The sequence below is a fragment of the Bombina bombina genome, chromosome 9 (genome assembly GCF_027579735.1).
Source record: "Bombina bombina isolate aBomBom1 chromosome 9, aBomBom1.pri, whole genome shotgun sequence".
Lineage (NCBI taxonomy): Eukaryota > Metazoa > Chordata > Amphibia > Anura > Bombinatoridae > Bombina > Bombina bombina.
Window position 1 is genome coordinate 251,710,268 of NC_069507.1, and position 24,776 is coordinate 251,735,043.

The 24,776-nt window shown below is 37.8% G+C and overlaps 1 protein-coding gene across 1 annotated transcript in view; it reads right to left on the minus strand.

Moving 5' to 3' along the window:
- Positions 1 to 24,776, minus strand: part of LOC128640533 (VPS10 domain-containing receptor SorCS1-like) — a 1,407,808-nt gene that overhangs the window by 246,936 nt on the left and 1,136,096 nt on the right. Inside the window, 2 exon segments of the mRNA XM_053693005.1 lie at positions 11,535 to 11,658; positions 15,182 to 15,315. Of these exon segments, the coding sequence (XP_053548980.1) occupies positions 11,535 to 11,658; positions 15,182 to 15,315 (258 nt within the window).

Here is a 24,776-nt window from a genome sequence, read left to right on the forward strand (position 1 = left end):
GTTAATAGCTTCAATTAGGTAGCGGCGATATATGGAGCGGCGGAATAGGGGCTGCGTTACGGAGCTTTTGTTTCCGCAAATTTTTTTGCCCGCTCTCCCCACTACTTGTTTTTGGTGCGGTATGGAGCTCAAAATCTCCATATTGCCCGCACAAGCCTGTTTTTTTTAAACTTGTAATTGCAGTTCTATAGGGGGTTAAATAATGCAACTTTTGTAGCGTTCTTTACTTTACCTATAGCGTTCAAAACTCGTAATCTAGCTGATAGTGCATAAGATATGTTTACTCGATCCTGAGTGCACCTACCTGCAGTGTACCTACCTGCATTTCAACAAGGATAGTGAGAACAGCATAAAGAATTACATTGGAATGATGTTTAACATTTACTCTCTTGCTGAATCACAAAAGAAAAATGTTTGTTTGCATGTCCCTTTAATATTATGTTTTGTCATTTGACTTATACACAGGATGTGTCCCTCACATAACTCTGCTGTATTCTATTATGAAACACACAATAACATTATTTACGGTTTTACACTGCGCGACTCATAACCATTACGTTAACCTTACTTTACTTCACATGACACATATCCTTGCATTCAGTTACATTGTGTCAATGTCACACTTTATTGCTTTTATTACTGACTATCACAATAAGACTTTTTTTTATAAAGATTTAGCTCAATATAAGTCATGTTCATCTGATATTGGCTAATGGACATTTTGCTTTATATCACATAATGTGCAACACTTGTTTCCTGTACAAATGAAAACTACATCCTAACCATGACAAATCCTTACCTCGTTATTCTCACATTTAATTCAATTGCTTTAGGAACAGAAAATCTGTTTTAGCAGAACAAATTGCTGCTACATAATTGTCTAACAAATAGCAAATGTCACACAATTAGAGGGGGGGAAAGGAATTTAATAAAACAATGGCCTCTGTCTGAAATTTTTTATCCTTCTACAATTTCCATGGCAACAGATATATCAGCAGTTTGCAACTTTATAATATTATTCTTCATCTTTTAGGCTCCTGGAACCTTGTCTGTAAGTGCTACAGTTTAATGCAGGGTACCCATGTTATGTGTCACTTAAAGGGACACTTCCTATAGGAATTCTATTACAGAAAGCAAAGGGTTATAATGCAATTACATACTTAACGTTTCCCAGAGAAGTCCTGGGTAGGTGACCCAAGCACACAGGGATGTCACAGATGCAGTTGTGTAAGTCTTTGTGTGTCATGGCCAGGAAATGGAGCCATAGAGAAAAAAGACAAAGCTGCCAGTCTGTAACCCCCACATAACTGTGACTGTTGGGAGGGAGGCAATATTTACATCCCTGCTTTGGCTACAAATGTGCTATAAATCTACATACATAGCAGACCCTGAATGTTATACATTAGGACCAGAAGAGGACTGGTATAAGGCACTTGTAAGCAAGAGAGCAGACATGATCCCAGCTTCAGTTGTCACCTGCAGGGATAAGTCACAGAGGAATAATGTGAGCTGTGAGGGCAACATATAAATGTACCTTGTTACAGCTCAATGGCAGACAAGGGGTTAAATATTTTTGTTTAGAGCTGGCACAGTAAAACAAAGTCACATAAGCACCATCTCTACTAACCAGTAGAAGTTTGTAATATAATAATAATTGTGCTTTCTCTCTTTGTCATTTGATATCAGACTTCTGCAAATGTGTTTAAAAACATAATTTATGTAAGAAGTTACCTGATAAATTCATTTCTTTCATATTAGCAAGAGTCCATGAGCTAGTGACGTATGGGATATACATTCCTACCAGGAGGGGCAAAGTTTCCCAAACCTTAAATGCCTATAAATACACCCCTCACCACACCCACAATTCAGTTTAATGAATAGCCAAGAAGTGGGTGATAAGAAAGGAGCGAAAGCATAAAAAAAATAAGGAATTGGAATAATTGTGCTTTATACAAAAAAATTATGACCACCACAAAAAAGGGTGGGCCTCGTGGACTCTTGCTAATATGAAAGAAATGAATTTATCAGGTAAGTTCTTACATAAATTATGTTTTCTTTCATGTAATTAGCAAGAGCCCATGAGCTAGTGACGTATGGGATAGCAGATACCCAAGATGTGGAGCTTCCACGCAAGAGTCGCTAGAGAGGGAGGGATAAAATAAAGACAGCCAATTCCGCTGAAAAATTAATCCAATACCCAAATCAAAAAGTTTCAATTTTTATAATGAAAAAAAACCTGAAATTATAAGCAGTAGAATCAAACTGAAACAGCTGCCTGAAGTACCATTCTACCAAAACTACTTCTAAAGAAGAGAAAACAACAAAATGGTAGAATATAGAAAAAAGATGCAAAAGAAGACCAAGTCATTACTTTGCAAATCTGATCAACAGAAGCTTCATTCTTAAAAAGCCCAGGAAGTAGAAACTTACCTAGTAGAATGAGCCGTAATCCTCCGAGACGGGAATCCACCCGACTCAAAATAAGCATGATGAATCAAAAGTTTAACCAAGATGCCAAATAAATGGCAGAAGCCTTTTGACCTTCCTAACACCAGAAAAGATAACAAAATAGACTAGAAGTCTATCTGAAATCTGAATAGCTTCAACATAGGATTTAAAACTCTTACCATATCCAAAGAATGTAAGAATCTGACCAAAGAAGTTTTAGGAAAACAATAATTCCTCCCTAATGTTGTTAGAATTTACAGCTTTAGGTAAGAATTGAAATGAGGACAGCAAAAACCACCTTACCCTGATGAAAAAATCAGAAAAAGGAGATTCACAAGAAAAAACAGATAATTCAAAAACTGTTCTAGCTGAAGAGATGTCCAAAAAGAACAATACTTTCCATGAAAGTAATTAATGTCCAGAGCAAGCATATGCTCAAATAGAAGAGTCTGAAAAACCTTCAGAACCAAATTAAGACTTCAAGGAAGAGAAATTGGCTTAATGACGGATTTGATACAAATCAAAACCTGAACAAAATGATGAATATCAGGAAGCAACACTGCCTTATTCTGATAAAAAATCGGAAAAAGAATTTCACAAGAAAGAGCAGATAACTCAGAAACTCTTCTAGCAGAAGAGATAGCCAAAAGGAACAATACTTTCCAAGAAAGTAATTTATGTTCAGAGAATGCATAGGGTCAAACGGAGGAGCCTAAAAAGCCCTCAGCACCAAATTGAGAAAAATACTAAGAAATGTAGGTCTTCCAAACTCGATAATAAATCTTTCTAAAGACAGATTTACGAGCCTGAAACACAGTATTAATCAATAAGTCAGAGAAACCTCTATGACTAAAAATCAAACGTTCAATCTCCATCCCTTCAAATTTAATGATTTGAGATCTTGATGGGAAAATAAGCCTTAAGAAAGAAGGTCTGGTCTTAACGGAAGTGTCCAAGGTTGGCAACTAACCATCCGAATGAGATCCGAATACCAAAACCTGAGAGGCCATGCTGGAGCCACCAGCAGTACAAACAAACACTCCATTAGAATTTTGGAAATTACTTTTGGAAAAAGAACTAGAGGCGGAAAGATGTAGGCAAAATGATAATCCCAAGGAAATATCAATGCATACACTACTTCCGCTGAAGATCCCCGGACCTGAATAGGCCCCTGGGAAGTTCTTATTCAGATGAGATGCCAACAGATCTAATTCTGGAAACCCTTACATCTGAAAAATGAAAAACATATCTGGGTAAGAGAGACCCTTCTCCCGGAAGTAAAGCTTTATTAACAGAGATAATCCGCTTCCCAAATGTCTATACCTGGGGAAAAAAACCACAGAATTTAGATAGGAGCTGGATTTAGCCCAAGCAAATATCTGAGATACTTCTGTCCCAGCCTAAGGACTGATAGTCTCACCCTGATGATTGACATACACCACAGTTGTGACATTGGGGGGTAGTTATCAAGCCGTCTACTTTTCTGGCTTCGCCGGCCCAATACACCCGCCTAAGCTCGCCTACCTTCGCCGCCGCGGACCTGAAAAAATACGCCTAAGTTATCAAATAAAGCTGTCAAAAAGCCACGGGACGATGAGCAGCGGACTGTGACAGTTATCACTCATCCGATCTCGCTGCTCTTCGGCTTTTTCCCAGCTTTATTGCTAGCCTGTCACTAAGCACTCACACTAAACTACACTGTTCTATCCCTATACCGGCGCCCCCGGAGCCCCCCGCAACTCAATAAAGTTACTAACCCCTAAACCGCTGCTCCTAGACCCCGCCGCAACTCTTATAAATGTATTAACCCCTAAACCGCCGCTCCTAGACCCTGCCGCAACTCTTATAAATGTATTAACCCCTAAACCGCCGCTCCCAGACACCGCTGCCACCTACAGTATACCTAGTAACCCCTATCCTGCCCCCCCTACACCGTCGCCCTCCATTATAAAGTTATTAACCCCTATCCCGCAACTAAATAAATAGTTTAACCCCTAAACCGCCGGCGGAAGGAAGATTCAAGACCCGGCTTGGAAGATGACTTCGCCCGGATAGAAGACCTCTTCAGCGCCTCTTTGAAGATGACATCGGCCAGATCGAAGACTTTTCTTCAGCGCCGCCTGGATGATGACTTCATCGGATGGAAGATTTCTTCAGCGCTGCTTGGAGGATTAACTTCTTCCGCTCCGGATGTCCACTTCGGTTCCATCGGTGGCTCGGCTGAGTGAAGACGGCTAAAGGTAGGATGATCTTCAGGGGATTAGTGTTAGGTTTTTGTAAGGGGGGTTTGGGTTAGATTAGGGGTATGTGGGTGGTGGGTTTTAATGTTGGGGGGGGGGTTGTATTTTTCTTTTACAGGCAAAAGAGCTGTTTTCTTTGGGGCATGCCCCCACAAAAGGCCCTTTTAAGGTCTGGTAAGGTAAAAGAGCTTTGAACTTTATTTAATTTAGAATAGGGTAGGGCATTTTTTTATTTTGGGGGGTTTGTTATTTTATTCGGGGGCTTAGATTAGGTGTAAGTAGCTTAAAATTGTTGTAATATTTTTAACATGTTTGTAACTTATTTTTTTATTTTTTGTAACTTAGCTTTTTTTATTTTTTGTACTTTAGTTAGTTTATGTAATTGTATTTAATTGTAGTTATTTGTAGGTAGTTTATTTAATTAATTTAATGATAGTGTAGTATTAGGTTTAATTGTAACTTAGGTTAGGATTTATTTTACAGGTAATTTTGTATTTCTTTTAGCTAGGTAGTTATTAAATAGTTAATAACTATTTAATAACTATTCTAACTAGCTAAAATAAATACAAAGTTACCTGTAAAATAAATATAAATCCTAAGATAGCTACAATATAATTATTAATTATATTGTAGCTATCTTAGGGTTTATTTTACAGGTAAGCATTTATTTTTAAATAGGAATAATTTATTAAAGTATAGTGTAGTGTTAGGTGTAATTTTAACTTAGGTTAGGATTTATTTTACAGGTAAATTTCAGTTTATTTTAGCTAGGTAAGCTATTAAATAGTTAATAACTATTTAATAGCTATTGTACCTAGTTAAAATAAATTGAAAGGTACCTGTAAAATAAAAATAAATCCTAAGATAGCTAGAATATAATTATTATTTATATTGTAGCTATATTAGGGTTTATTTTATAGGTAAGTATTTAGTTTTAAATAGGATTCATTTAGTTAATAAGAGTTAATTTATTTAGATTTATTTAATTAATATTTAAGTTAAGGGGGCGTTAGGGTTAGGGTTAGACTTAGGTTTAGGGGTTAATAATTTTATTACAGTGGCGGCGGCGTAGTGGGGGGCAGGATAGGGGTTAATAAATTTATTATAGGTGGCGACGGTGTAGGGGGGGGCAGATTAGGGGTTAATACATTTATTATAGGTGGCGACGGTGTAGTGGGGGCAGATTAGGGGTTAATAAATTTATTATAGGTGGCGACGGTGTAGGGGGGGCAGGATAGGGGTTAATACATTTAATATAGGTTGCGGCGGGTTCAGGGAGCGGCGGTTTAGGGGTTAATACATTTATTATAGTTGCGGTGGGCTCCGGGAGCGGCGGTTTAGGGGTTAATATGTATAGAGTAGCTTGCGGTGGGCTCCGGGAGCGGCGGTTTAGGGGGTAATACATTTATTTAGTTGCGGCGGTGTAGGGGGGGCAGATTAGTGGTGTTTAGACTCGAGGTACATGTTAGGGTGTTAGGTGTAGACAGCTCCCATAGGAATGAATGGGATGTCTGTCAGCAGCGAACTTGTACTTTCGCTATGGTCAGACTCCCATTGATTCCTATGGGATCCGCCGCCTCCAGGGGTGGCGGTTTGAAAATAAGGTACGCTGGGCCGTAAAAGTGCCGAGCGTACCTGCTAGTTTTTTGATAACTAGCAAAAGTAGTGAGAATGTGCCGCACTTGTGTGCGGAACATCTGGAGTGACGTAAGAATCGATCTGTGTCGGACTGAGTCCGGCGGATCGAAGCTTACGTCACAAAATTCTACTTTTGCCGGTCTCGAGCCTTTGATAACTAAGGCGTATCAGCCTCGCCACAAATACGCTGCGGAATTCCAGCGTATTTGAGGTTGACGGCTTGATAACTAGGCCCCATTGTCTGAAAAACACTAAACGTCTCTTCTTCAAAAGAAACTAACTGAAGAACTCTGAGAAGGCACAGAGTTCTAAAAATAACAAATGGTAATCTCGCCTCCTGAGATTTCCAAACCCCATGTGCTGACAGAGATCCTCAGACAGCCTCCCAACCAAAAAGACTCACATCTGTAAAGATCATGGCCCAGGTTGAAAGAAACGAAGAAATCTGTAGAACTAAATGATGGTGATCTTAACCATCAAAACAAGATAGTTAAACATTAGGATCTGAAGATTTAGAATATAAAATCTTAGAATCCCTGCACCATTATCCAGCATAAAAAACTGGAAAGGCTTTCTATGAAAATGAGCAAGGGAATTGAATCCAACGCTACAGTCATAAAACCTAAAACTTCCATGCATATATAGCAACTGAAGGAAATAATAGAGACTGAAGGTACCGACAGACGGAACCCAAAATTGTCACTTGTCTATTTAGAGACAAAGACAGTGATCCAAACTATCTGGAAACCTAAAAAAGGTGACCCTTGTGTGAGGAATCAAGAGCTTTTGAAAAAAAGATCCTCTAACTATGTCCTGAAAGAACAAAGTTGAATCATATGAAATTCCACAGCCTCAGAAAATAATCTGAATGAAAACAGAAAATAAAGATATGCATCTATTGTATCTAATGAAAACAAATAATGCCATCACTGACCAACAAAAGGCAGAATAGACCATATAAATACCAATCTAAAAGATGATACATTTATATAACAAAAAGATTAAACCTCATTTGCAAAAATATTCAATAAAATGAAGACACAAATGAAAAATATTAGCATGATAGTCCAGTTAAAGAACCAGTCAACACACTGGACTTGCATAATCAACAAATGCAAAACAACAAGACAAATGCAACAGCACCTAGTCTAGTAGATTTTGTCCTTAACAATGCTAAAATAAATCATAATCTGATACTTGATTTTAAAGTAAACAGAAAAAATGAAGCAATTGCAACATCATTCAAATAAATCACAGGTCCAAGAAAAGTACCTGAAAATAAATAATTTTCCTTAAATAAGATACAACCATCTAAAGGAAAATAAATACTAGTTTGCTATAGAAACAATAGCATAATTAGCAGGAGTAGAGATAGGCCCATTAAATTGGAGAACCTTCAAAATTGAATTTAACTGCCGGTAAAGAATATAGTTTAAAACCTTTGAAGAAGGAATAAAAGAAAAATTCTCAGCCTATTCCATCCCCTAGTATGAGGAACTGGAAAAAACCTCTGAAAATACAGAAGAATAAATAAGCAGAAATAAAATGTTAGTTAGTCTTGAAAAAGAACTAATTACCTTAATATCCAAAATAATCAACACCCTTTCAACAAAGAACAAATGTACTTTGATAAAAAAAATAAAAAAGTAGATTTGTTAGTGTCAATATCTGATGAGGAAAATTCTGAATGAGAAAAAACATCATCAGAGAAGGATAAATCATTATGTTGTTGGTCATTTGAAACTTCAATAATTAAAAAAGAAGTTTGAAAAAGACCTAAAAATTTTATTAGAAGGCACGAAGTCAGACAAAGCCTTTAAAATAGAATCAGAAAAATATTCTTATAAATCTTCTAAATATTTCTTGTACATAAGATGTACAAAGAATAGCAAATATATAAAGCATAAATACTAACGGATTCTGCATGTAAAAGTTTATCATGATAACTTATTACAAACCATAGCTAAAGAAAAATTCATAACATTTAAAATAAATGAACTTAGCTTTGGTAGGACTGAACTCAGTCAACAGGAATCCCTTAGAACGTTTTTGAAACAAGAACAGTGAAATCTTGCAATATGTAATAGAAAAAAAACAATATTTAAAGCAAAATTATCAAATTCCTTAAATGACAGTTTCAGGAATGGGAAAAGAATGCAAAATAATAAGCTTCTAAAAACCAGAAGCAATAAAAAAAGTGAGGTTTAAATAATGTGAGGAAAAAATAGAACAAAAATACACCCACATTTTTTGGCTCAAATATGACGCCCACATTATTGGCGCCAAGTATGATGCCACATCCTCTGACGCTGAAACCGACGCCCACATTTTTTGGCGGGAAAAAAATGTCTGAATACACATGCGCCAAAAATGACGTTACAGAATACAACTTCCGGCGTCAACTACGGCGCCGGAAATGACAAAAAATATTGCGCCAAAAAAGTCAGCGCCAAGAATGACGCAATAAAAAGAAACATTTTCTGCCCCCGCGAGCCTAACAGCACGCAGGGAAAATGGACAATTGAAAATTTTCAAGGTAAATAAATTGAATTAAAATGCATTTTCCCAAATAATGAAACTGACAGTCTGAATTATAAAGGAATACTGATTATCCTGAATCATGGCAAATATAAGTTTAAAGACATATATTTAGAACTTTACATATAAAGTGCCCAACCATAGCTTAGAGTGTCAGAAAAAAATAAGATTCACTTACCCCAGGACACTCATCTACATATAGTAGATAGCCAAACCAGTACTGAAACGAGAATCAGTAGAGGTAATGGTATATAAGAGTATATCGTCGATATGAAAAGGGAGGTAGGAGAAGAAATCTCTACGACCGATAACAGAGAACCTATGAAATAGACCCCCTAGAGGTAGACCATTGTATTCAAATAGGCAATACTCTCTTCACATCCCTCTGACATTCGCTGCATTCTGAGAGGAAAACCGGGCTTCAACCTGTTGCGAAGCGCATATCAACGTAGAAATCTAGCACAAACTTACTTCACCACCTCCACGGGAGGCATAGTTTGTAAAAACTGAATTGTCGGTGTGGTGAGGGGTGTATTTATAGGCATTTTAAGGTTTGGGAAACTTTGCCCCTCCTGGTAGGAATGTATATCCCATACGTCACTAGCTCATGGACTCTTGCTAATTACATGAAAGAAAGCACATTATATGCATGCTCTTCTGTGCACTAGGTGCAATAGGGCTCTGGTCAAATGTAGTGCACTTTTTTGTATTCATGTGCGGCTATTAATTATACACAATTTTACATTTAAAGGGACACTGTTGTTCTATACTGTACTCAATGTTTTTTGTTTTGTTTTTTCATTTTATTTTTCTTTTAATTTGTATTAAAGAGCAAACTATGGTGATTTTATTTATTTATTTTACCAGAAAAATATGAAGTAAAAGCTGTAAATTATTAAATTTGTGCTAAATTAACTAATCTTTGTAGTTTCTGCTAATGTTCATTGGCTAAAAGGTGATTGCTCTGTATGCTCATTGGCTGATAGATAATTCCTCTGTATGCCCCTTGGATGATATATAATTCCCCTGCATGTCCATTGGCTGATATATAATTCCCCTGCATGTTCATTGGCTGATATGTAATTCCTCTGCATGTTCATTGGCTGATATGTAATTCCTCTGCATGTTCATTGGCTGATATGTAATTCCTCTGCATGTTCATTGGCTGATATGTAATTCACCTGCATGTTCATTGGCTGATATATAATTTCCCTGCATGTTCATTGGCTGATATGTAATTCCCCTGCATGTTCATTGGCTGATATGTAATTCCTCTGCATGTTCATTGGCTGATAGGTGATCCCTCTGTGTGCTCATTAGCTGACAGAGAATTCCTGCAAGTCACTTGTTACTAAGGGGCCTATTGATAAAGCTCCATATGGAGTTTGATGCCCCGTGTTTCTGGTGAGCCTTCAGGTTTTCCAGAAACACAAGTTATGACCATAACCTGTCTCCCTGCTCTGAGGCGGCAGACAGACATGGTCGAAAATCAACCCGATCCAATACGATCAGGTTGATTGACACCCCCTGCTAGAAGCCAATTGTCCGCGAATCTGCAGGGGCGGCATTGCACAAGCAGTTCACAAGAACTGCTGGTGCAATGATAAATGCAGAGAGCGTATGCTGTCGGCATTTATCAATGTGCAGCGGACATGATCTGCAATATCGGATCATGTCCGCTCGCATCATGATAAATAGGCCCCTAAGTCTCATGTAACTGACCATAAGTCTTTACACCCAATTACTAATGATCCTTAGAAGGAAGTAAAGAACTGATGTCATTATCAGTAACTGGTACTATGTTTAAATACAGGACACACAACCCACATGATTCAGATAGAACATACAATTCCCAATGTATTTATTTTATCAGTATTGCTTCATTCTCTTGCTAGTCTTTGTTGAAGAAGCATCAATGCACTACTGGGAGCTTGCTGAGCACATTGGTTGAGCCAATGACAAGAGGCATATATGTACAGCCACTAATCAGCAGCTAGCTCCCAGTAGTGCATTGCTGCTTCTGAGCCTACCTAATTATTATTTTCAACAAACGATTATAAAAGAACAAAGCAAATTCAGTATTAGAAGTAAATTGGAAAGTTGTTTAAAATGACATGCTGTATCTGAATCACAAAGTTTAATTTTTACTTTACAGTCCCATTAAGTATAAGAAAGGGAGGAGCTTAGACGTTATTATTTATTCTTTGTTAAAGAATTGTGCTTCATTCTGTTGTCATTTTAATACTTAATATGCGGTTCCCAGGTGAGGCAGGGCACTGTCAGAAAACCAAGCTTTTGTAAATGGAGCATTTTGTTAGCTTTTAAAAATAAATGTGTTACTTTTTAATGCATTGACATTTTTTATGTTTTTTTTTCTGATAACTTACAGAGCACTCATAAAAGACACAGGAAAAATAAGTACAATTACAGACATTTCTGGAGGCTGCACTGATGAGGGAGGTTTGTATATAATAATCACTGCTTATTAATTATTTAGTCCACTACTTTGTGTATATATTCTTCAAGATCTTCAACAAATGATAGCTAGAGAGCAGTCAATTGAGTAATAGAAGAACATAAGTCAATTGAAAAGCTCTCATTTTGCTGTTTATATCCCTTTAATGCCATGTTACATTTGTCTGTAGTGTTGGTGTTGTTATATAAGCTCACCGTATACTGCTATAGTCTTTATATCCTGGAGAATGGTGTTTCCTGCAGAGACTTGTACCGTTATGCTGTTCATTCCTTCGGCAGAGAATGTGAATGTGATACTTCCCTCGAGGCTTATGACCGGCTGCAAAAATCCAACACCAAGAACAATGCATTAGTACCCGGCTCTACCTGTTTGCAAATGAGGCCTTACATATATCATAAGAGATGATTTAAACTATCTTTTCTATTGAACTAACAGACTGCTTCAAACAGTGGCTGATAGCTGGTAGCTCCGGGAACAAAGCTGTTATCTTCAATAAAAACATTGTAGTGAGAAATAATAATTCATGTTCCAGCTATTTTGGCACAAACTCGGCGTGTGCCTGTTTGCTAAAGAAAGAACCGGATGCTCATTACTGCAGAAATATGATGAATAAATATGTAAGCGGCATTTAGCAAGTTATAAGCAGTGACCATACAGAATGTATAGATGTTAACGCGTTTCACTACTGCAGGGCCTGTCACTGAAAGCTCTTGTAATAATTCTGCATAAAGATACAATATTTAAATACATATAAAATGGTAATTGTGGTAGCAAAAATACTGCATTGAAAAGACATTTGAGTACATTTATCTTATACCTTTTTTATGGCAATAATGGATGGACAGAAATGAGCTCTTGCACTGATGAAAAAAAGCACTGACTAGAAAACGTGTGAATATGTTAATAATGTGTATGTTCACATGAGACGTTGCTAGCTTATAGCATCTGCGCGTTTGGGTGCATACAAATATCTATAATAATCAAGTGACAAGTCCATTTAAAAGATAACACACTCTTTATATTGAATTAAGAGGAAAGCCACTTTACTTAATAAATGGGAAAAGCAAATGTAATTGGCACAAAATGGTTGACTATGATTTTTTTCAGTGGACTATAGTGTTTAGGCTGACACATCCAGGATATCTCTATGGCACTGGTTTTCAAACCTATCCTCAGACCTCCCCAACAGGCCAGGTTTTCTGGATTACCTTGGATGAGAGCATGTAAAATAACCATGTTTACTAATCAGCTGATTATTTCACCTGTGCTCTAGTTCAGATATCCTCAAAATATGGCCTGTTGGGGAGCCTGAGAACAGGTTTGAAAACCAGTGGTCTATGGTCATTGGTCACAATGTCATCATGGACCTAACATGGTTGTGACAATGGTGTTTGTGTTTCAGTACTGCAAACAGCTTTGCTCTCAGCAGAATGAGCGGCTCAGATTTCATATTTTACTAATTCACAATCCTGATTGGTTAACCTGACTAACCAATCAGAGTTGCTAAAATTACAATGAATAGAGGAGGAAAGTTTTATGAGAGTCAGATCATGGCAAATTTTGGATAGAAGAAGAGGCAGAGAACTTGATGGCTGGAAATAGTACAATGCTTTTTTAAAGTGCTGATTTTTTATTTTTATTTTGTAACTTAGTTGTGTTTAGGTGTGCTGAGATATTTGCAATGAGGAATAGAGTTGTGTACGGGAGGGATTTGTGCAATGCATTGTTTAGCCATTGTTATATTAATATAATTTATAACCTCTAATATTGCCTATTTCTAAGCTCCTGCAGGCTACCTCTTATCTCAGTGCTTTTTACAATATAGCACACTGCCAGACAGTGCTAGTTCATGTTTGCCATATAGATAACATTGTGCTCACTGCTGTGGAGAATGGTAATAGTTATGCAGGAACCAGCACTGATTGGCTAAAACGCAAGCTTGCAAAAAAAAAACCACTGAGATAAGGGGGTAGTCTGCAGGGGCTTAGATACAGGTAATCATAGAGTTAAAAAGTATATTATTATAAACACATTGGTTATGCAAAACCGGAGAAAGGGTAATAAAGGGATTATCTATCTTTTTAATATATAAACATTTTAAAGTAGACTGTTTATCTAGTTGCTCTTTGTGCTGGTTATTAAAATGTATACTAAAATAAATACCTTTATGCTTAGAGATGCTTTTAGTAATTTGACTCACTGTGGGGTGTAAAACACTATATTTTGCGCTAGAATGCTTACTTAAGAGATAAGGAGACCTAAATGCATTATAAAGAGTAAGGAGTATAACGTATCTTGTAGATAGGTGTGTTAATAGGTTTTTAACAATCAGGAGGAAAAAAGCCTCTATTGGCTATGCCTCAGACTCGCACTTACATGAATATATTCTCATAACAATTATGCAGCATATGATTCTGCTTATGGCTGATAGTTATAATTCCATTATTTGTGGGCTGGTATTGGGATCTGGTGTATGTGGGGGGCAAGAGTGTGGGTGGGAGGACCCTTAGCATTCTGAGGTTGCAGTTATCAGACTGTGGTGGAAAAATGCAGGATGAATGGCAGTGATTGATAGCTCCCAAAGTAAGACTATTCCACAAAATATGGGAGCTCTGCATATACCATGTTAATTCAAATATAAAGAGCTTGCAGTTACATAAAGATCAGTTATTATACCTAGTCATCAGACGCTGATTGTGGAAAAGAAATCATCTTAGATAATTGCCCCAGTACATACCTCTAAATGTTTTATTTTGCCATCTATACCCTTGTGGGGTGGAGTCTCGGTGATCAAGCAGCTTAGGGGTGGAGTCTGGGTGGTCAAGCAGCTTAGGGGTGGAGTCTGGGTGGTCAAGCAGCTTAGGGGTGGAGCCTGGGTGGTCAAGCAGTTTAGGGGTGGAGCCTGGGTGGTCAAGCAGTTTAGGGGTGATCAAGTAGCAGAATTCCATGAGGCTGGAACAAATCTGTCTGGGGAGGGTCAATGTTGAGTAGGGCAAGTTTTTTTTTTCCTGGATGGGGCTTGTGCAGGGTGTGGCTGTTGCCAGGTTTCTTTAGGAAGAGCTTAGGTATAAATAGGCTGGAAGAGATTGTGATAGTAACCGTGGTACAGAGCTCTCAATTTGAGATAATGTGGCAAAAGATATGAAGCTCTATTAGCAAACCCCAAGGACACCCAAGGCTTTAGCCCTCACTTGGCACTAACTCTTCATGCATGACTAATAGATTCCATGGCTCATAAAAAGATTCAAAACTGGCAAAGATTACTTTTTTAAGTGAAACTTCTTATTTTTTTTCCTGTTTCTTTTATTTCAGGTACTATGCACCAAGAGTGAAGATTTGCAGTTTCTTGTTTTCAAAATTCTGCTAAGTAAGTTTAAAGTGGCCCCTCATAGCATGGAGAAACAGGTGGGGATGAAAGAGAAACCATTGCCAGGAAAAGTGCTGAAACTTAAGGATGGGTCCCTACAAGTAGTGTTACAAAATGTCACATGTGGCCGGGAGAGAATTGCCAGCAGGGAGAACTAGAGTACAAACTGATGCATATGAAGGGTGGTAGCCCCTCCAAAATCATGAGGGCCCTAGACATTTCCTACAAGGGTTGTTGGTAAGGGATTAATCAGCGTCCTAGTCACAGTGTAAGGGCCATAACAAGTTATAAATGTATAGCAAGCTTAGAGGTTCTATTCTATAAGATTCCTTAGAGAAGGCAATTTATAAGGTAAGACACATGATGTAAGTATTGTTTAGAAAGCATGAGCCTAGACATCACATCAAGTTCTGGTAACCTAAGCACTGGTATCACAGATATGTGATTAATCTACAAGCAGGAAGACGAGCATACCTCGCTGTTGTTCCCAAGCCACCAAACATAAGTTGGGGTTCCCACGTGGTTTGGCCACAGAACCACAGAAGCATTGACTTCTTTATTCTTTGTGGTTACAAAAGGCAGAATCAGGTGTATGTGCTCTAGGGGGCCTGGAAATGGAGAGATAATGTAATGGTTACAAAGAAGCCGGATTAATTGTTTTTCTAACATTGAAACTAGACAACAAACAATGATATCTTCACTGTTTCATAAAGTACGTTTTTTTTTTATTATTTTGACATCTGTAATTTGGAAGAAAATAATTACATATGTTATTAATGGAGGATGAAGTTTAAACAACACATACATATATAATAATGCATTTTATCAGCAATACAGTTGTGTTATCTCTGACACTTGCTGTATGTTCCTGCAGTTTATAGTGTGCAGTAGAGAAAAGTGAATTATATAACGTTATCAGAAACTGAAATAAATATATGTTGTACTACTGCCCTCTAGTGGAAAAGAGGTAAACAGCATAAAGCATAATGTTATATTCATAAATGGCAAAACTACAGCACCCTATCTGTTATACTGAAAAATTATACTTTTACTATATGTAATACAATATATATCACATTGTGTTGTAGCACACAAGAGTGATCTTCAGCAGTGCTAAAATTCACACGTACTGCACAGGACCCAGGCAGCTATACATGGCTACAGCTCTGGAATAAATTAAAAGACTACTGCAAATTTATCAGTTTCTCTGGTTTTACTATTCATAGTTATGTGTTTGAGTAAAATAACATTTTTATTTTATTCTATAAACTTTTGACAGCTTCAACTTCAAACTTCTCCAAAATTCCAAATAAAAATATTGTCATTTAGAGCATTTATTTGCAGAAAATAACAACTGGTCTAAATAACAAAAAGATGCAGTGTTTTCAGACCTAAAATAATGCAAAGAAAACAAGTTGATATTAATTTTTAAACAACACAATACAATGTTTTAACTCAGCAGGAATTCAGAAATCAATATTTGGTAGAATAACCCTGATTTTTAAACACAGCTTTTATGCGTCTTGAGATGCTCTCCACCAGTCTTTCACATTGCTTTTTAGCTGATTTTATGCCACTCCTGGTGCAAAAATTCAAGCAGCTTGGCTTTGTTTGAGGGATTGTGACCATCTATCTTCCTCTTGATCACATTCCAAAGGTTTTCAATGAGGTTCAGGTCTGGAGATTAGGCTGCTGTGACAGGGTCTTCATCTGGTGGTCCTCCATCATCCACATCTTGATTGACCTGGCTGTGTGACATGGAGCAATGTCCTACTGGAGAGACCAATCCTCAGAGTTGGGGAGCATTGTGAGAGCAGAAGAAAGCAAGTTTTCTTCTAGGATAACCATGTAAGTTGCTTGATTCATGCGTCTTTCACAAAGATAAATCTGCCCGATTCCAGGTCTTTTTCTCTAATGAGTCAATTATTCATCTTTGCTCAACACCTGGCTGTCTAATGGTTAGACTGAGACCCAGAGAGGCCTACAAGTCACAGTATCTTGCACCCACTGTAAAATTTAGTGGAGGATCAGTAAAGATCTGAGAGTGCTATAGCAAGGCAGGTATCGGCAAGATTTAACTTTGTGAAGGATGCATGAATCAAGCTACATACAAGTTTATCCTGGAAGAAAAATTGCTTTCTTCAACTCTGACAATGTTCACCAAGTCTGAGGATTGTGTTTTCCAGCAGGACAATGCCATGCACACAGCCGGGTCAAATAAGGTGTGGATGGAGGACCGGCAGATTCAAATCCTGTCATGGCCAGCGCAATCTCCAGACCTGAACCCATTTGAAAACCTCTGGAATGTGACACAGAGAAAATGGATGGTCACAAGCCGTCAAACAAAGCCAAGCTGCTTAAACGTTTTTGCGACAGGAGTGAAACAGTATTATGAAACACTGGTGGAGAGCATGTAAAGAATTGAAAGCTTTGATTGAAAATCAGGGTTATTCCACCAAATATTAATTTCTAAACTTTTACTAAGTTAAAACATTAGTATTGTGATTAAAAATAATATTAACTCATTTTCTTTGCATTATACAAGGTCTGTTATTTTGACCAGTTGTCATTTTCTGCAAATAAATTATCTAAATATTTTTATGTGGAATTTTGGAGAAATTATGTCAGTAGTTTATAGAATAAATAAAAAATGTTAATTTTACTCCAACAAATACCTATAAATAGTAAAACCAGAATTTTTTTGCAGTGCTGTATACAATGCAGTAATAGGCCTCATGCAGCTTTATAATGCAGCTATACAATACAGCATTAGGGGGGGAGGAGGGGTCCGGCAGGGGGGCACACCTCCCTGAAATGAGTCTTTGCAGGTTGGGATGTCTGCAATGCAACAAGAGGCTTCATGCAGCTATACAATGCAACAATAGGCCTCATGCAACTTTACAATGCAGCAATAGGCTTCATGCAGCTTTAAAATTCAGCAATAGGCTTCATGCAGCTATACAATGCAACAATAGGTCTCAAGCAGTTTTACAATGCAGTAATAGGCCTCATGAAGCTTTACAATGCAATAATAGGCCTCATGCAGTTTTACAATGCAACAATAGGCCTCATGAAGTTTTACAATGCAATAATAGGCCTCATGCAGCTTTACAATGCAATAATAGGCCTCATGCAGCTTTACAATGCAATAATAGGCCTCATGCAGCTTTACAATGCAATAATAGGCTTCATGCAGCTATACAATGCAACAATAGGTCTCAAGCAGTTTTACAATGCAGTAATAGGCCTCATGAAGCTTTACAATGCAATAATAGGTCTCATGCAGCTTTACAATGCAGTAATAGGCCTCATGAAGCTTTACAATGCAATAATTGGCCTCATGCAGCTTTACAATGCAGTAATAGGCCTCATGAAGCTTTACAATGCAATAATAGGCCTCATGCAGCTTTACAATGCAATAATAGGCCTCATGAAGCTTTACAATGCAATAATAGGTCTCATGCAGCTTTACAATGCAATAATAGGCCTCATGAAGATTTACAATGCAATAATAGGCCTCATGCAGTTTTACAATGCAATAATAGGCCTCATGAAGCTTTACAATGCAATAATAGGTCTCATGCAGCTTTACAATGCAATAATAGGCCTCATGAAGCTTTACAATGCAACAATAGGTCTCATGCAGCTTTACAATGCAATAATAGGCCTCATGCAGTTTTACAATGCAACAATAGGCCTCATGCAGTTTTACAATGCAGTAATAGGCCTCATGAAGCTTTACAATGCAATAATTGGCCTCATGCAGTTTTACAATGCAATAATAGGCCTCATGCAGCTTTACAATGCAATAATTGGCCTCATGCAGCTTTACAATGCAACAATAGGTCTCATGCAGCTTTACAATGCAACAATAGGTCTCATGCAGCTTTACAATGCAACAATAGGTCTCATGCAGCTTTACAATGCAATAATTGGCCTCATGCAGTTTTACAATGCAATAATAGGCCTCATGCAGCTTTACAATGCAATAATTGGCCTCATGCAGCTTTACAATGCAATAATAGGCCTCATGCAGCTTTACAATGCAATAATAGGCCTCATGCAGCTTTACAATGCAATAATAGGCCTCATGCAGCTTTACAATGCAGCACTAGGCCTCATGCAGCTTTACAATGCAATAATAGGCCTCATGCAGCTTTACAATGCAATAATAGGCCTCATGAAGCTTTACAATGCAATAATTGGCCTCATGCAGCTTTACAATGCAGTAATAGGCCTCATGCAGCTTTACAATGCAGTAATAGGCCTCATGAAGCTTTACAATGCAATAATTGGCCTCATGCAGCTTTACAATGCAGTAATAGGCCTCATGCAGCTTTACAATGCAGTAATAGGACTCATGCAGCTTTACAATGCAGTAATAGGCCTCATGAAGCTTTACAATGCAATAATTGGCCTCATGCAGCTTTACAATGCAGTAATAGGCCTCATGCAGCTTTACAATGCAGTAATAGGCCTCATGAAGCTTTACAATGCAATAATTGGCCTCATGCAGCTTTACAATGCAATAATAGGCCTCATGCAGCTTTACAATGCAATAATAGGCCTCATGCAGCTTTACAATGCAGCACTAGGCCTCATGCAGCTTTACAATGCAGCACTAGGCCTCATGCAGAAATAAGCTTTGTGCAGCGATACAATGCATCTATAACATTCAGCAATAAGCCTCATTCAGCTTTACAATGCAGCACTAGGTCTCATTATGCTTTTCAATGCAGCGATAAGCTTTGTGCAGCTATACAAAGCAGCACTAGGCCTCATGCAGCTATATAATGTATCTATAGAATTCAGCAGTAAGCCTTATGCAGTTTTACAATGCAGCAATAGTCCTATTGCTTCTCTGTATAGATAACTGAAGCCTATTGCTTCTCAGTATATATAACTGAAGACTATTGCTTCTCAGTATAGATAACTGAAGACTATTGCTTCTCTGTATAGATAACTGAAGCCTATTGCTTCTCTGTATAGATAACTGAAGACTATTGCTTCTCAGTATAGATAACTGAAGCCTATTGCTTCTCAGTATAGATAACTGAAGACTATTGCTTCTCAGTATAGGTAACTGAAGACTATTGCTTCTCAGTATAGATAACTGAAGCCTATTGCTTCTCAGTATATATAACTGAAGCCTATTGCTTCTCAGTCTAGATAACTGAAGCCTATTGCTTCTAAGTATAGATAACTGAAGACTATTGCTTCTCAGTATAGATAACTGAAGCCTATTGCTTCTCAGTATAGATAACTGAAGCCTATTGCTTCTCTGTATATATAACTGAAGACTATTGCTTCTCAGTATAGATAACTGAAGCCTATTGCTTCTCAGTATAGATAACTGAAGCCTATTGCTTCTCAGTATAGATAACTGAAGCCTATTGCTTCTCAGTATAGATAACTGAAGCCTATTGCTTCTCAGTATAGATAACTGAAGACTATTGCTTCTCAGTATAGATAACTGAAGACTATTGCTTCTCAGTATAGATAACTGAAGACTATTGCTTCTCTGTATAGATAACTGAAGACTATTGCTTCTCAGTATAGATAACTGAAGACTATTGCTTCTCTGTATAGATAAATGAAGACTATTGCTTCTCAGTATAGATAACTGAAGCCTATTGCTTCTCAGTATAGATAACTGAAGCCTATTGCTTCTCAGTATAGATAACTGAAGACTATTGCTTCTTTGTATAGATAACTGAAGCCTATTGCTTCTCTGTATAGATAACTGAAGACTATTGCTTCTCAGTATAGATAACTGAAGACTATTGCTTCTCAGTATAGATAACTGAAGACTATTGCTTCTCAGTATAGATAACTGAAGACTATTGCTTCTCAGTATAGATAACTGAAGACTATTGCTTCTCTGTATAGATAACTGAAGACTATTGCTTCTCAGTATAGATAACTGAAGCCTATTGCTTCTCTGTATAGATAACTGAAGCCTATTGCTTCTCAGTATAGATAACTTAAGATTATTGCTTCTCAGTATAGATAACTGAAGCCTATTGCTTCTCTGTATAGATAACTGAAGACTATTGCTTCTCAGTATAGATAACTGAAGACTATTGCTTCTCTGTATAGATAACTGAAGACTATTGCTTCTCAGTATATATAACTGAAGCCTATTGCTTCTCAGTATAGATAACTTAAGATTATTGCTTCTCAGTATAGATAACTGAAGACTATTGCTTCTCAGTATAGATAACTGAAGCCTATTGCTTCTCAGTATATATAACTGAAGCCTATTGCTTCTCAGTATAGATAACTGAAGCCTATTGCTTCTCAGTATAGATAACTGAAGCCTATTGCTTCTCAGTATAGATAACTGAAGCCTATTGCTTCTCAGTATAGATAACTGAAGACTATTGCTTCTCAGTATAGATAACTGAAGACTATTGCTTCTCAGTATAGATAACTGAAGACTATTGCTTCTCAGTATAGATAACTGAAGACTATTGCTTCTCAGTATAGATAACTGAAGACTATTGCTTCTCAGTATAGATAACTGAAGACTATTGCTTCTCAGTATAGATAACTGAAGACTATTGCTTCTCAGTATAGATAACTGAAGACTATTGCTTCTCAGTATAGATAACTGAAGACTATTGCTTCTCAGTATAGATAACTGAAGACTATTGCTTCTCAGTATAGATAACTGAAGCCTATTGCTTCTCAGTATAGATAACTGAAGCCTATTGCTTCTCTGTATAGATAACTGAAGACTATTGCTTCTCAGTATAGATAACTGAAGCCTATTGCTTCTCTGTATATGTAACTGAAGCCTATTGCTTCTCTGTATAGATAACTGAAGACTATTGCTTCTCAGTATAGATAACTGAAGCCTATTGCTTCTCAGTATAGATAACTGAAGACTATTGCTTCTCAGTATAGATAACTGAAGCCTATTGCTTCTCAGTATAGATAACTGAAGCCTATTGCTTCTCAGTATATATAACTGAAGCCTATTGCTTCTCTGTATAGATAACTGAAGACTATTGCTTCTCAGTATAGATAACTGAAGCCTATTGCTTCTCAGTATAGATAACTGAAGCCTATTGCTTCTCAGTATATATAACTGAAGCCTATTGCTTCTCAGTATAGATAACTGAAGCCTATTGCTTCTCAGTATAGATAACTGAAGCCTATTGCTTCTCAGTATAGATAACTGAAGACTATTGCTTCTCAGTATAGATAACTGAAGCCTATTGCTTCTCAGTATAGATAACTGAAGACTATTGCTTCTCAGTATAGATAACTGAAGACTATTGCTTCTCAGTATAGATAACTGAAGCCTATTGCTTCTCAGTATAGATAACTGAAGACTATTGCTTCTCAGTATAGATAACTGAAGACTATTGCTTCTCAGTACAGATAACTGAAGCCTATTGCTTCTCAGTATATATAACTGAAGACTATTGCTTCTCAGTATAGATAACTCAAGACTATTGCTTCTTAGTATAGATAACTAAAGACTATTGCTTCTCAGTACAGATAACTGAAGCCTATTTCTTCTCAGTATATATAACTGAAGACTATTGCTTCTCAGTATAGATAACTAAAGACTATTGCTTCTCAGTATAGATAACTAAAGACTATTGCTTCTCAGTATAGATAACTGAAGCCTATTGCTATAAAGGCTAAGATTTATCAAGGGCACAAGTGAGCCTGCAGTTGAGTTTAAAAAAAGTAGCAGTCACCAGACCGCTGCTTCTCCACACTATTCTCCAATCTCCACTTGTTTTGTGGAGGATATCAATCTTCCCAGACTTTTCTGACCAGGGAGATTGACAGCCCCTGCCCTCGGGGGCAGTTTGCACACGAGCACGCACAATCACACATGTATGACTCTCCCACTCACAAAGATGGTTACTCCCTTGATCTGATCTTTAGCTATAGATACACTATTTCAAACTTCACAATCTCCCCTTTTCCTCTTTCTGACCATTATCTCCTCACTTGCAACATCACATCCCTCCCTACGACTCTCCCTACGACTCTCCCTCACACCAAACTTCACAAAAACATTATGTCATTAGATCAGTAACAGCTTGCTAGTTCTCTCAGACCTCTCCTCTCTTCCATCTCCTCCTTTTCCTGCCCTGACCAATGTGTCCGCCATTATAATTTCACCCTTATATCGGTCCTTGACAATCTGGCCCCTCCTACCATAGCTCGGAAATCACACTCATCCTAAGCTCTGGCACACTCCTGTGACACAGTACCTATGCAGATGTTGCCGTACTGCTGACCGGCACTGGAGAAAATCTCAGAGTTCAGCTGATTTTCTTCACTACAAGTTCATCTTGAACTCCGACTATTCTGCCCTTAATCTATCTAAGCAACATTACTTCTCTACTCTTTGTTCAAACCCAAAACGTCTATTCTCCACTTTCATTAATCTTCTCTGCCCACCCCCACCTCCAAATACAACTTCTCTCTCAGCGCAAGATTTTGCCAGCCACTACAAAATCGACTCCATCAAAAACTAAATCAGCTGTCAACATACTACCAGTATCCCACCCCCTCAAAAGCTTGCAAACATTCAAAACCCAGATAGCCATAAATTTAGCTCTTTTGCCCCTGTTACTGAGGAAAAAGTTTCTGCCCTTATACTATCCTCTCACCTCAATACCTGTCCCCTCGACCCCATCCCCTCACATCAACTCCCCTCCCTCTTTTCTACCCTTACCCTTATACTCATACACATTTTCAACCTCTCCCTCAGCACCGGTATATTTCCCTTTTCTCTAAAACATGCACTGGTCATATGTAACCTCAAAAAATTCCCTTGGCCCACTGCAATCTGGATTTCACCCCCATCACGCCACAGAGACAGCAATCGTTTAGGTTACCAACGACCTACTTACAGCAAAATCCAAAGGCCACTTCTCTCTGCTTATCCTCCTTGATCTGTCTGTAGCCTTTGATACTGTCGACCACCCTATTTTGCTCCAAACCATCCAATTCTTTGGCATTTGGGACACAGCCCTCTCGTGGTTCTCTTCCTACCTGTCTAACCGTACCTTTAGGGTAGCCTTCTCTGGGGCTTCCTCTGCTCCGTTACCGCTTTCTGTTGGGGTACCGCAAGGCTCTATCCTCGGTCCCCTTCTCTTCTCAATCTACACATCATCATTAGGTTCCTTATTAAATGATAAATGCAGGCAGCAGATTGCTGCTTGCCAGAGGAGATGTCAGGTGGACAAAGGTGAGAAAATATGCCCCTGTCCACCATTAGTATGATAAATCTATTCCATTGTATAGCTGCATGAGGCATGTTACTGTGCAGTATAGTTGTAAGGGGCTTATTGCCTTATTCTCATTGGTTGCTTTTTTTATTAAAATATATAAAAATGATTATATATATATAGTTTATAGTGTATGTGGAAGCTATATCTTCTATGTGAAGATCATGTCTGACAGATAAGAGTATAATTCTTCTCACAAATGATTTAGGAATCAAGAGGACAATACAAACTATGATAACATGAGTGCTACATATCTCCAAACAATTTCTAGAGGCTTTCCAGGAAAAGGAGTTAAGGGAACTAGTGCGCAGTCGCCGTTCTGTGTTTTGTGAGTGGGCCCACAGGTGTATCCTGGATGGATTCGGGCAGAACGGACAAAGTCCCTAAAAAAAGGACATTTACCCTGGCCAGGTAATCTGCAAGGGGAAAGTTGCCAAAATTCCCAGCCAGTATATTCTGATGAAACTGCCCACTCACAGAGGCTGAGAAACGCGTTGTGTAACAAGTGTAATATCTTATTGTTTTTAATTTTTCTATTATTATCCTCATTTTAAATTTTAAATAAATAAGAAAATTTGCTGAAAGATGGCTGTTGTGGGTTCAGAATGAGTTAGCTGGGCAACTCACAGGATCCAGCATATGCATAAACACCATTTGTGTGTGTGTGTGTGTGTGTATATATGTGTGTGTGTGTACATGTGGTACATGTGTGTGTGTATGTGTGTATATGTGTGTACATGTGTGTGTGTGTATGTGTGTGTATATGTGTGTACATGTGTGTGTGTATGTGTGTGTGTATATGTGTG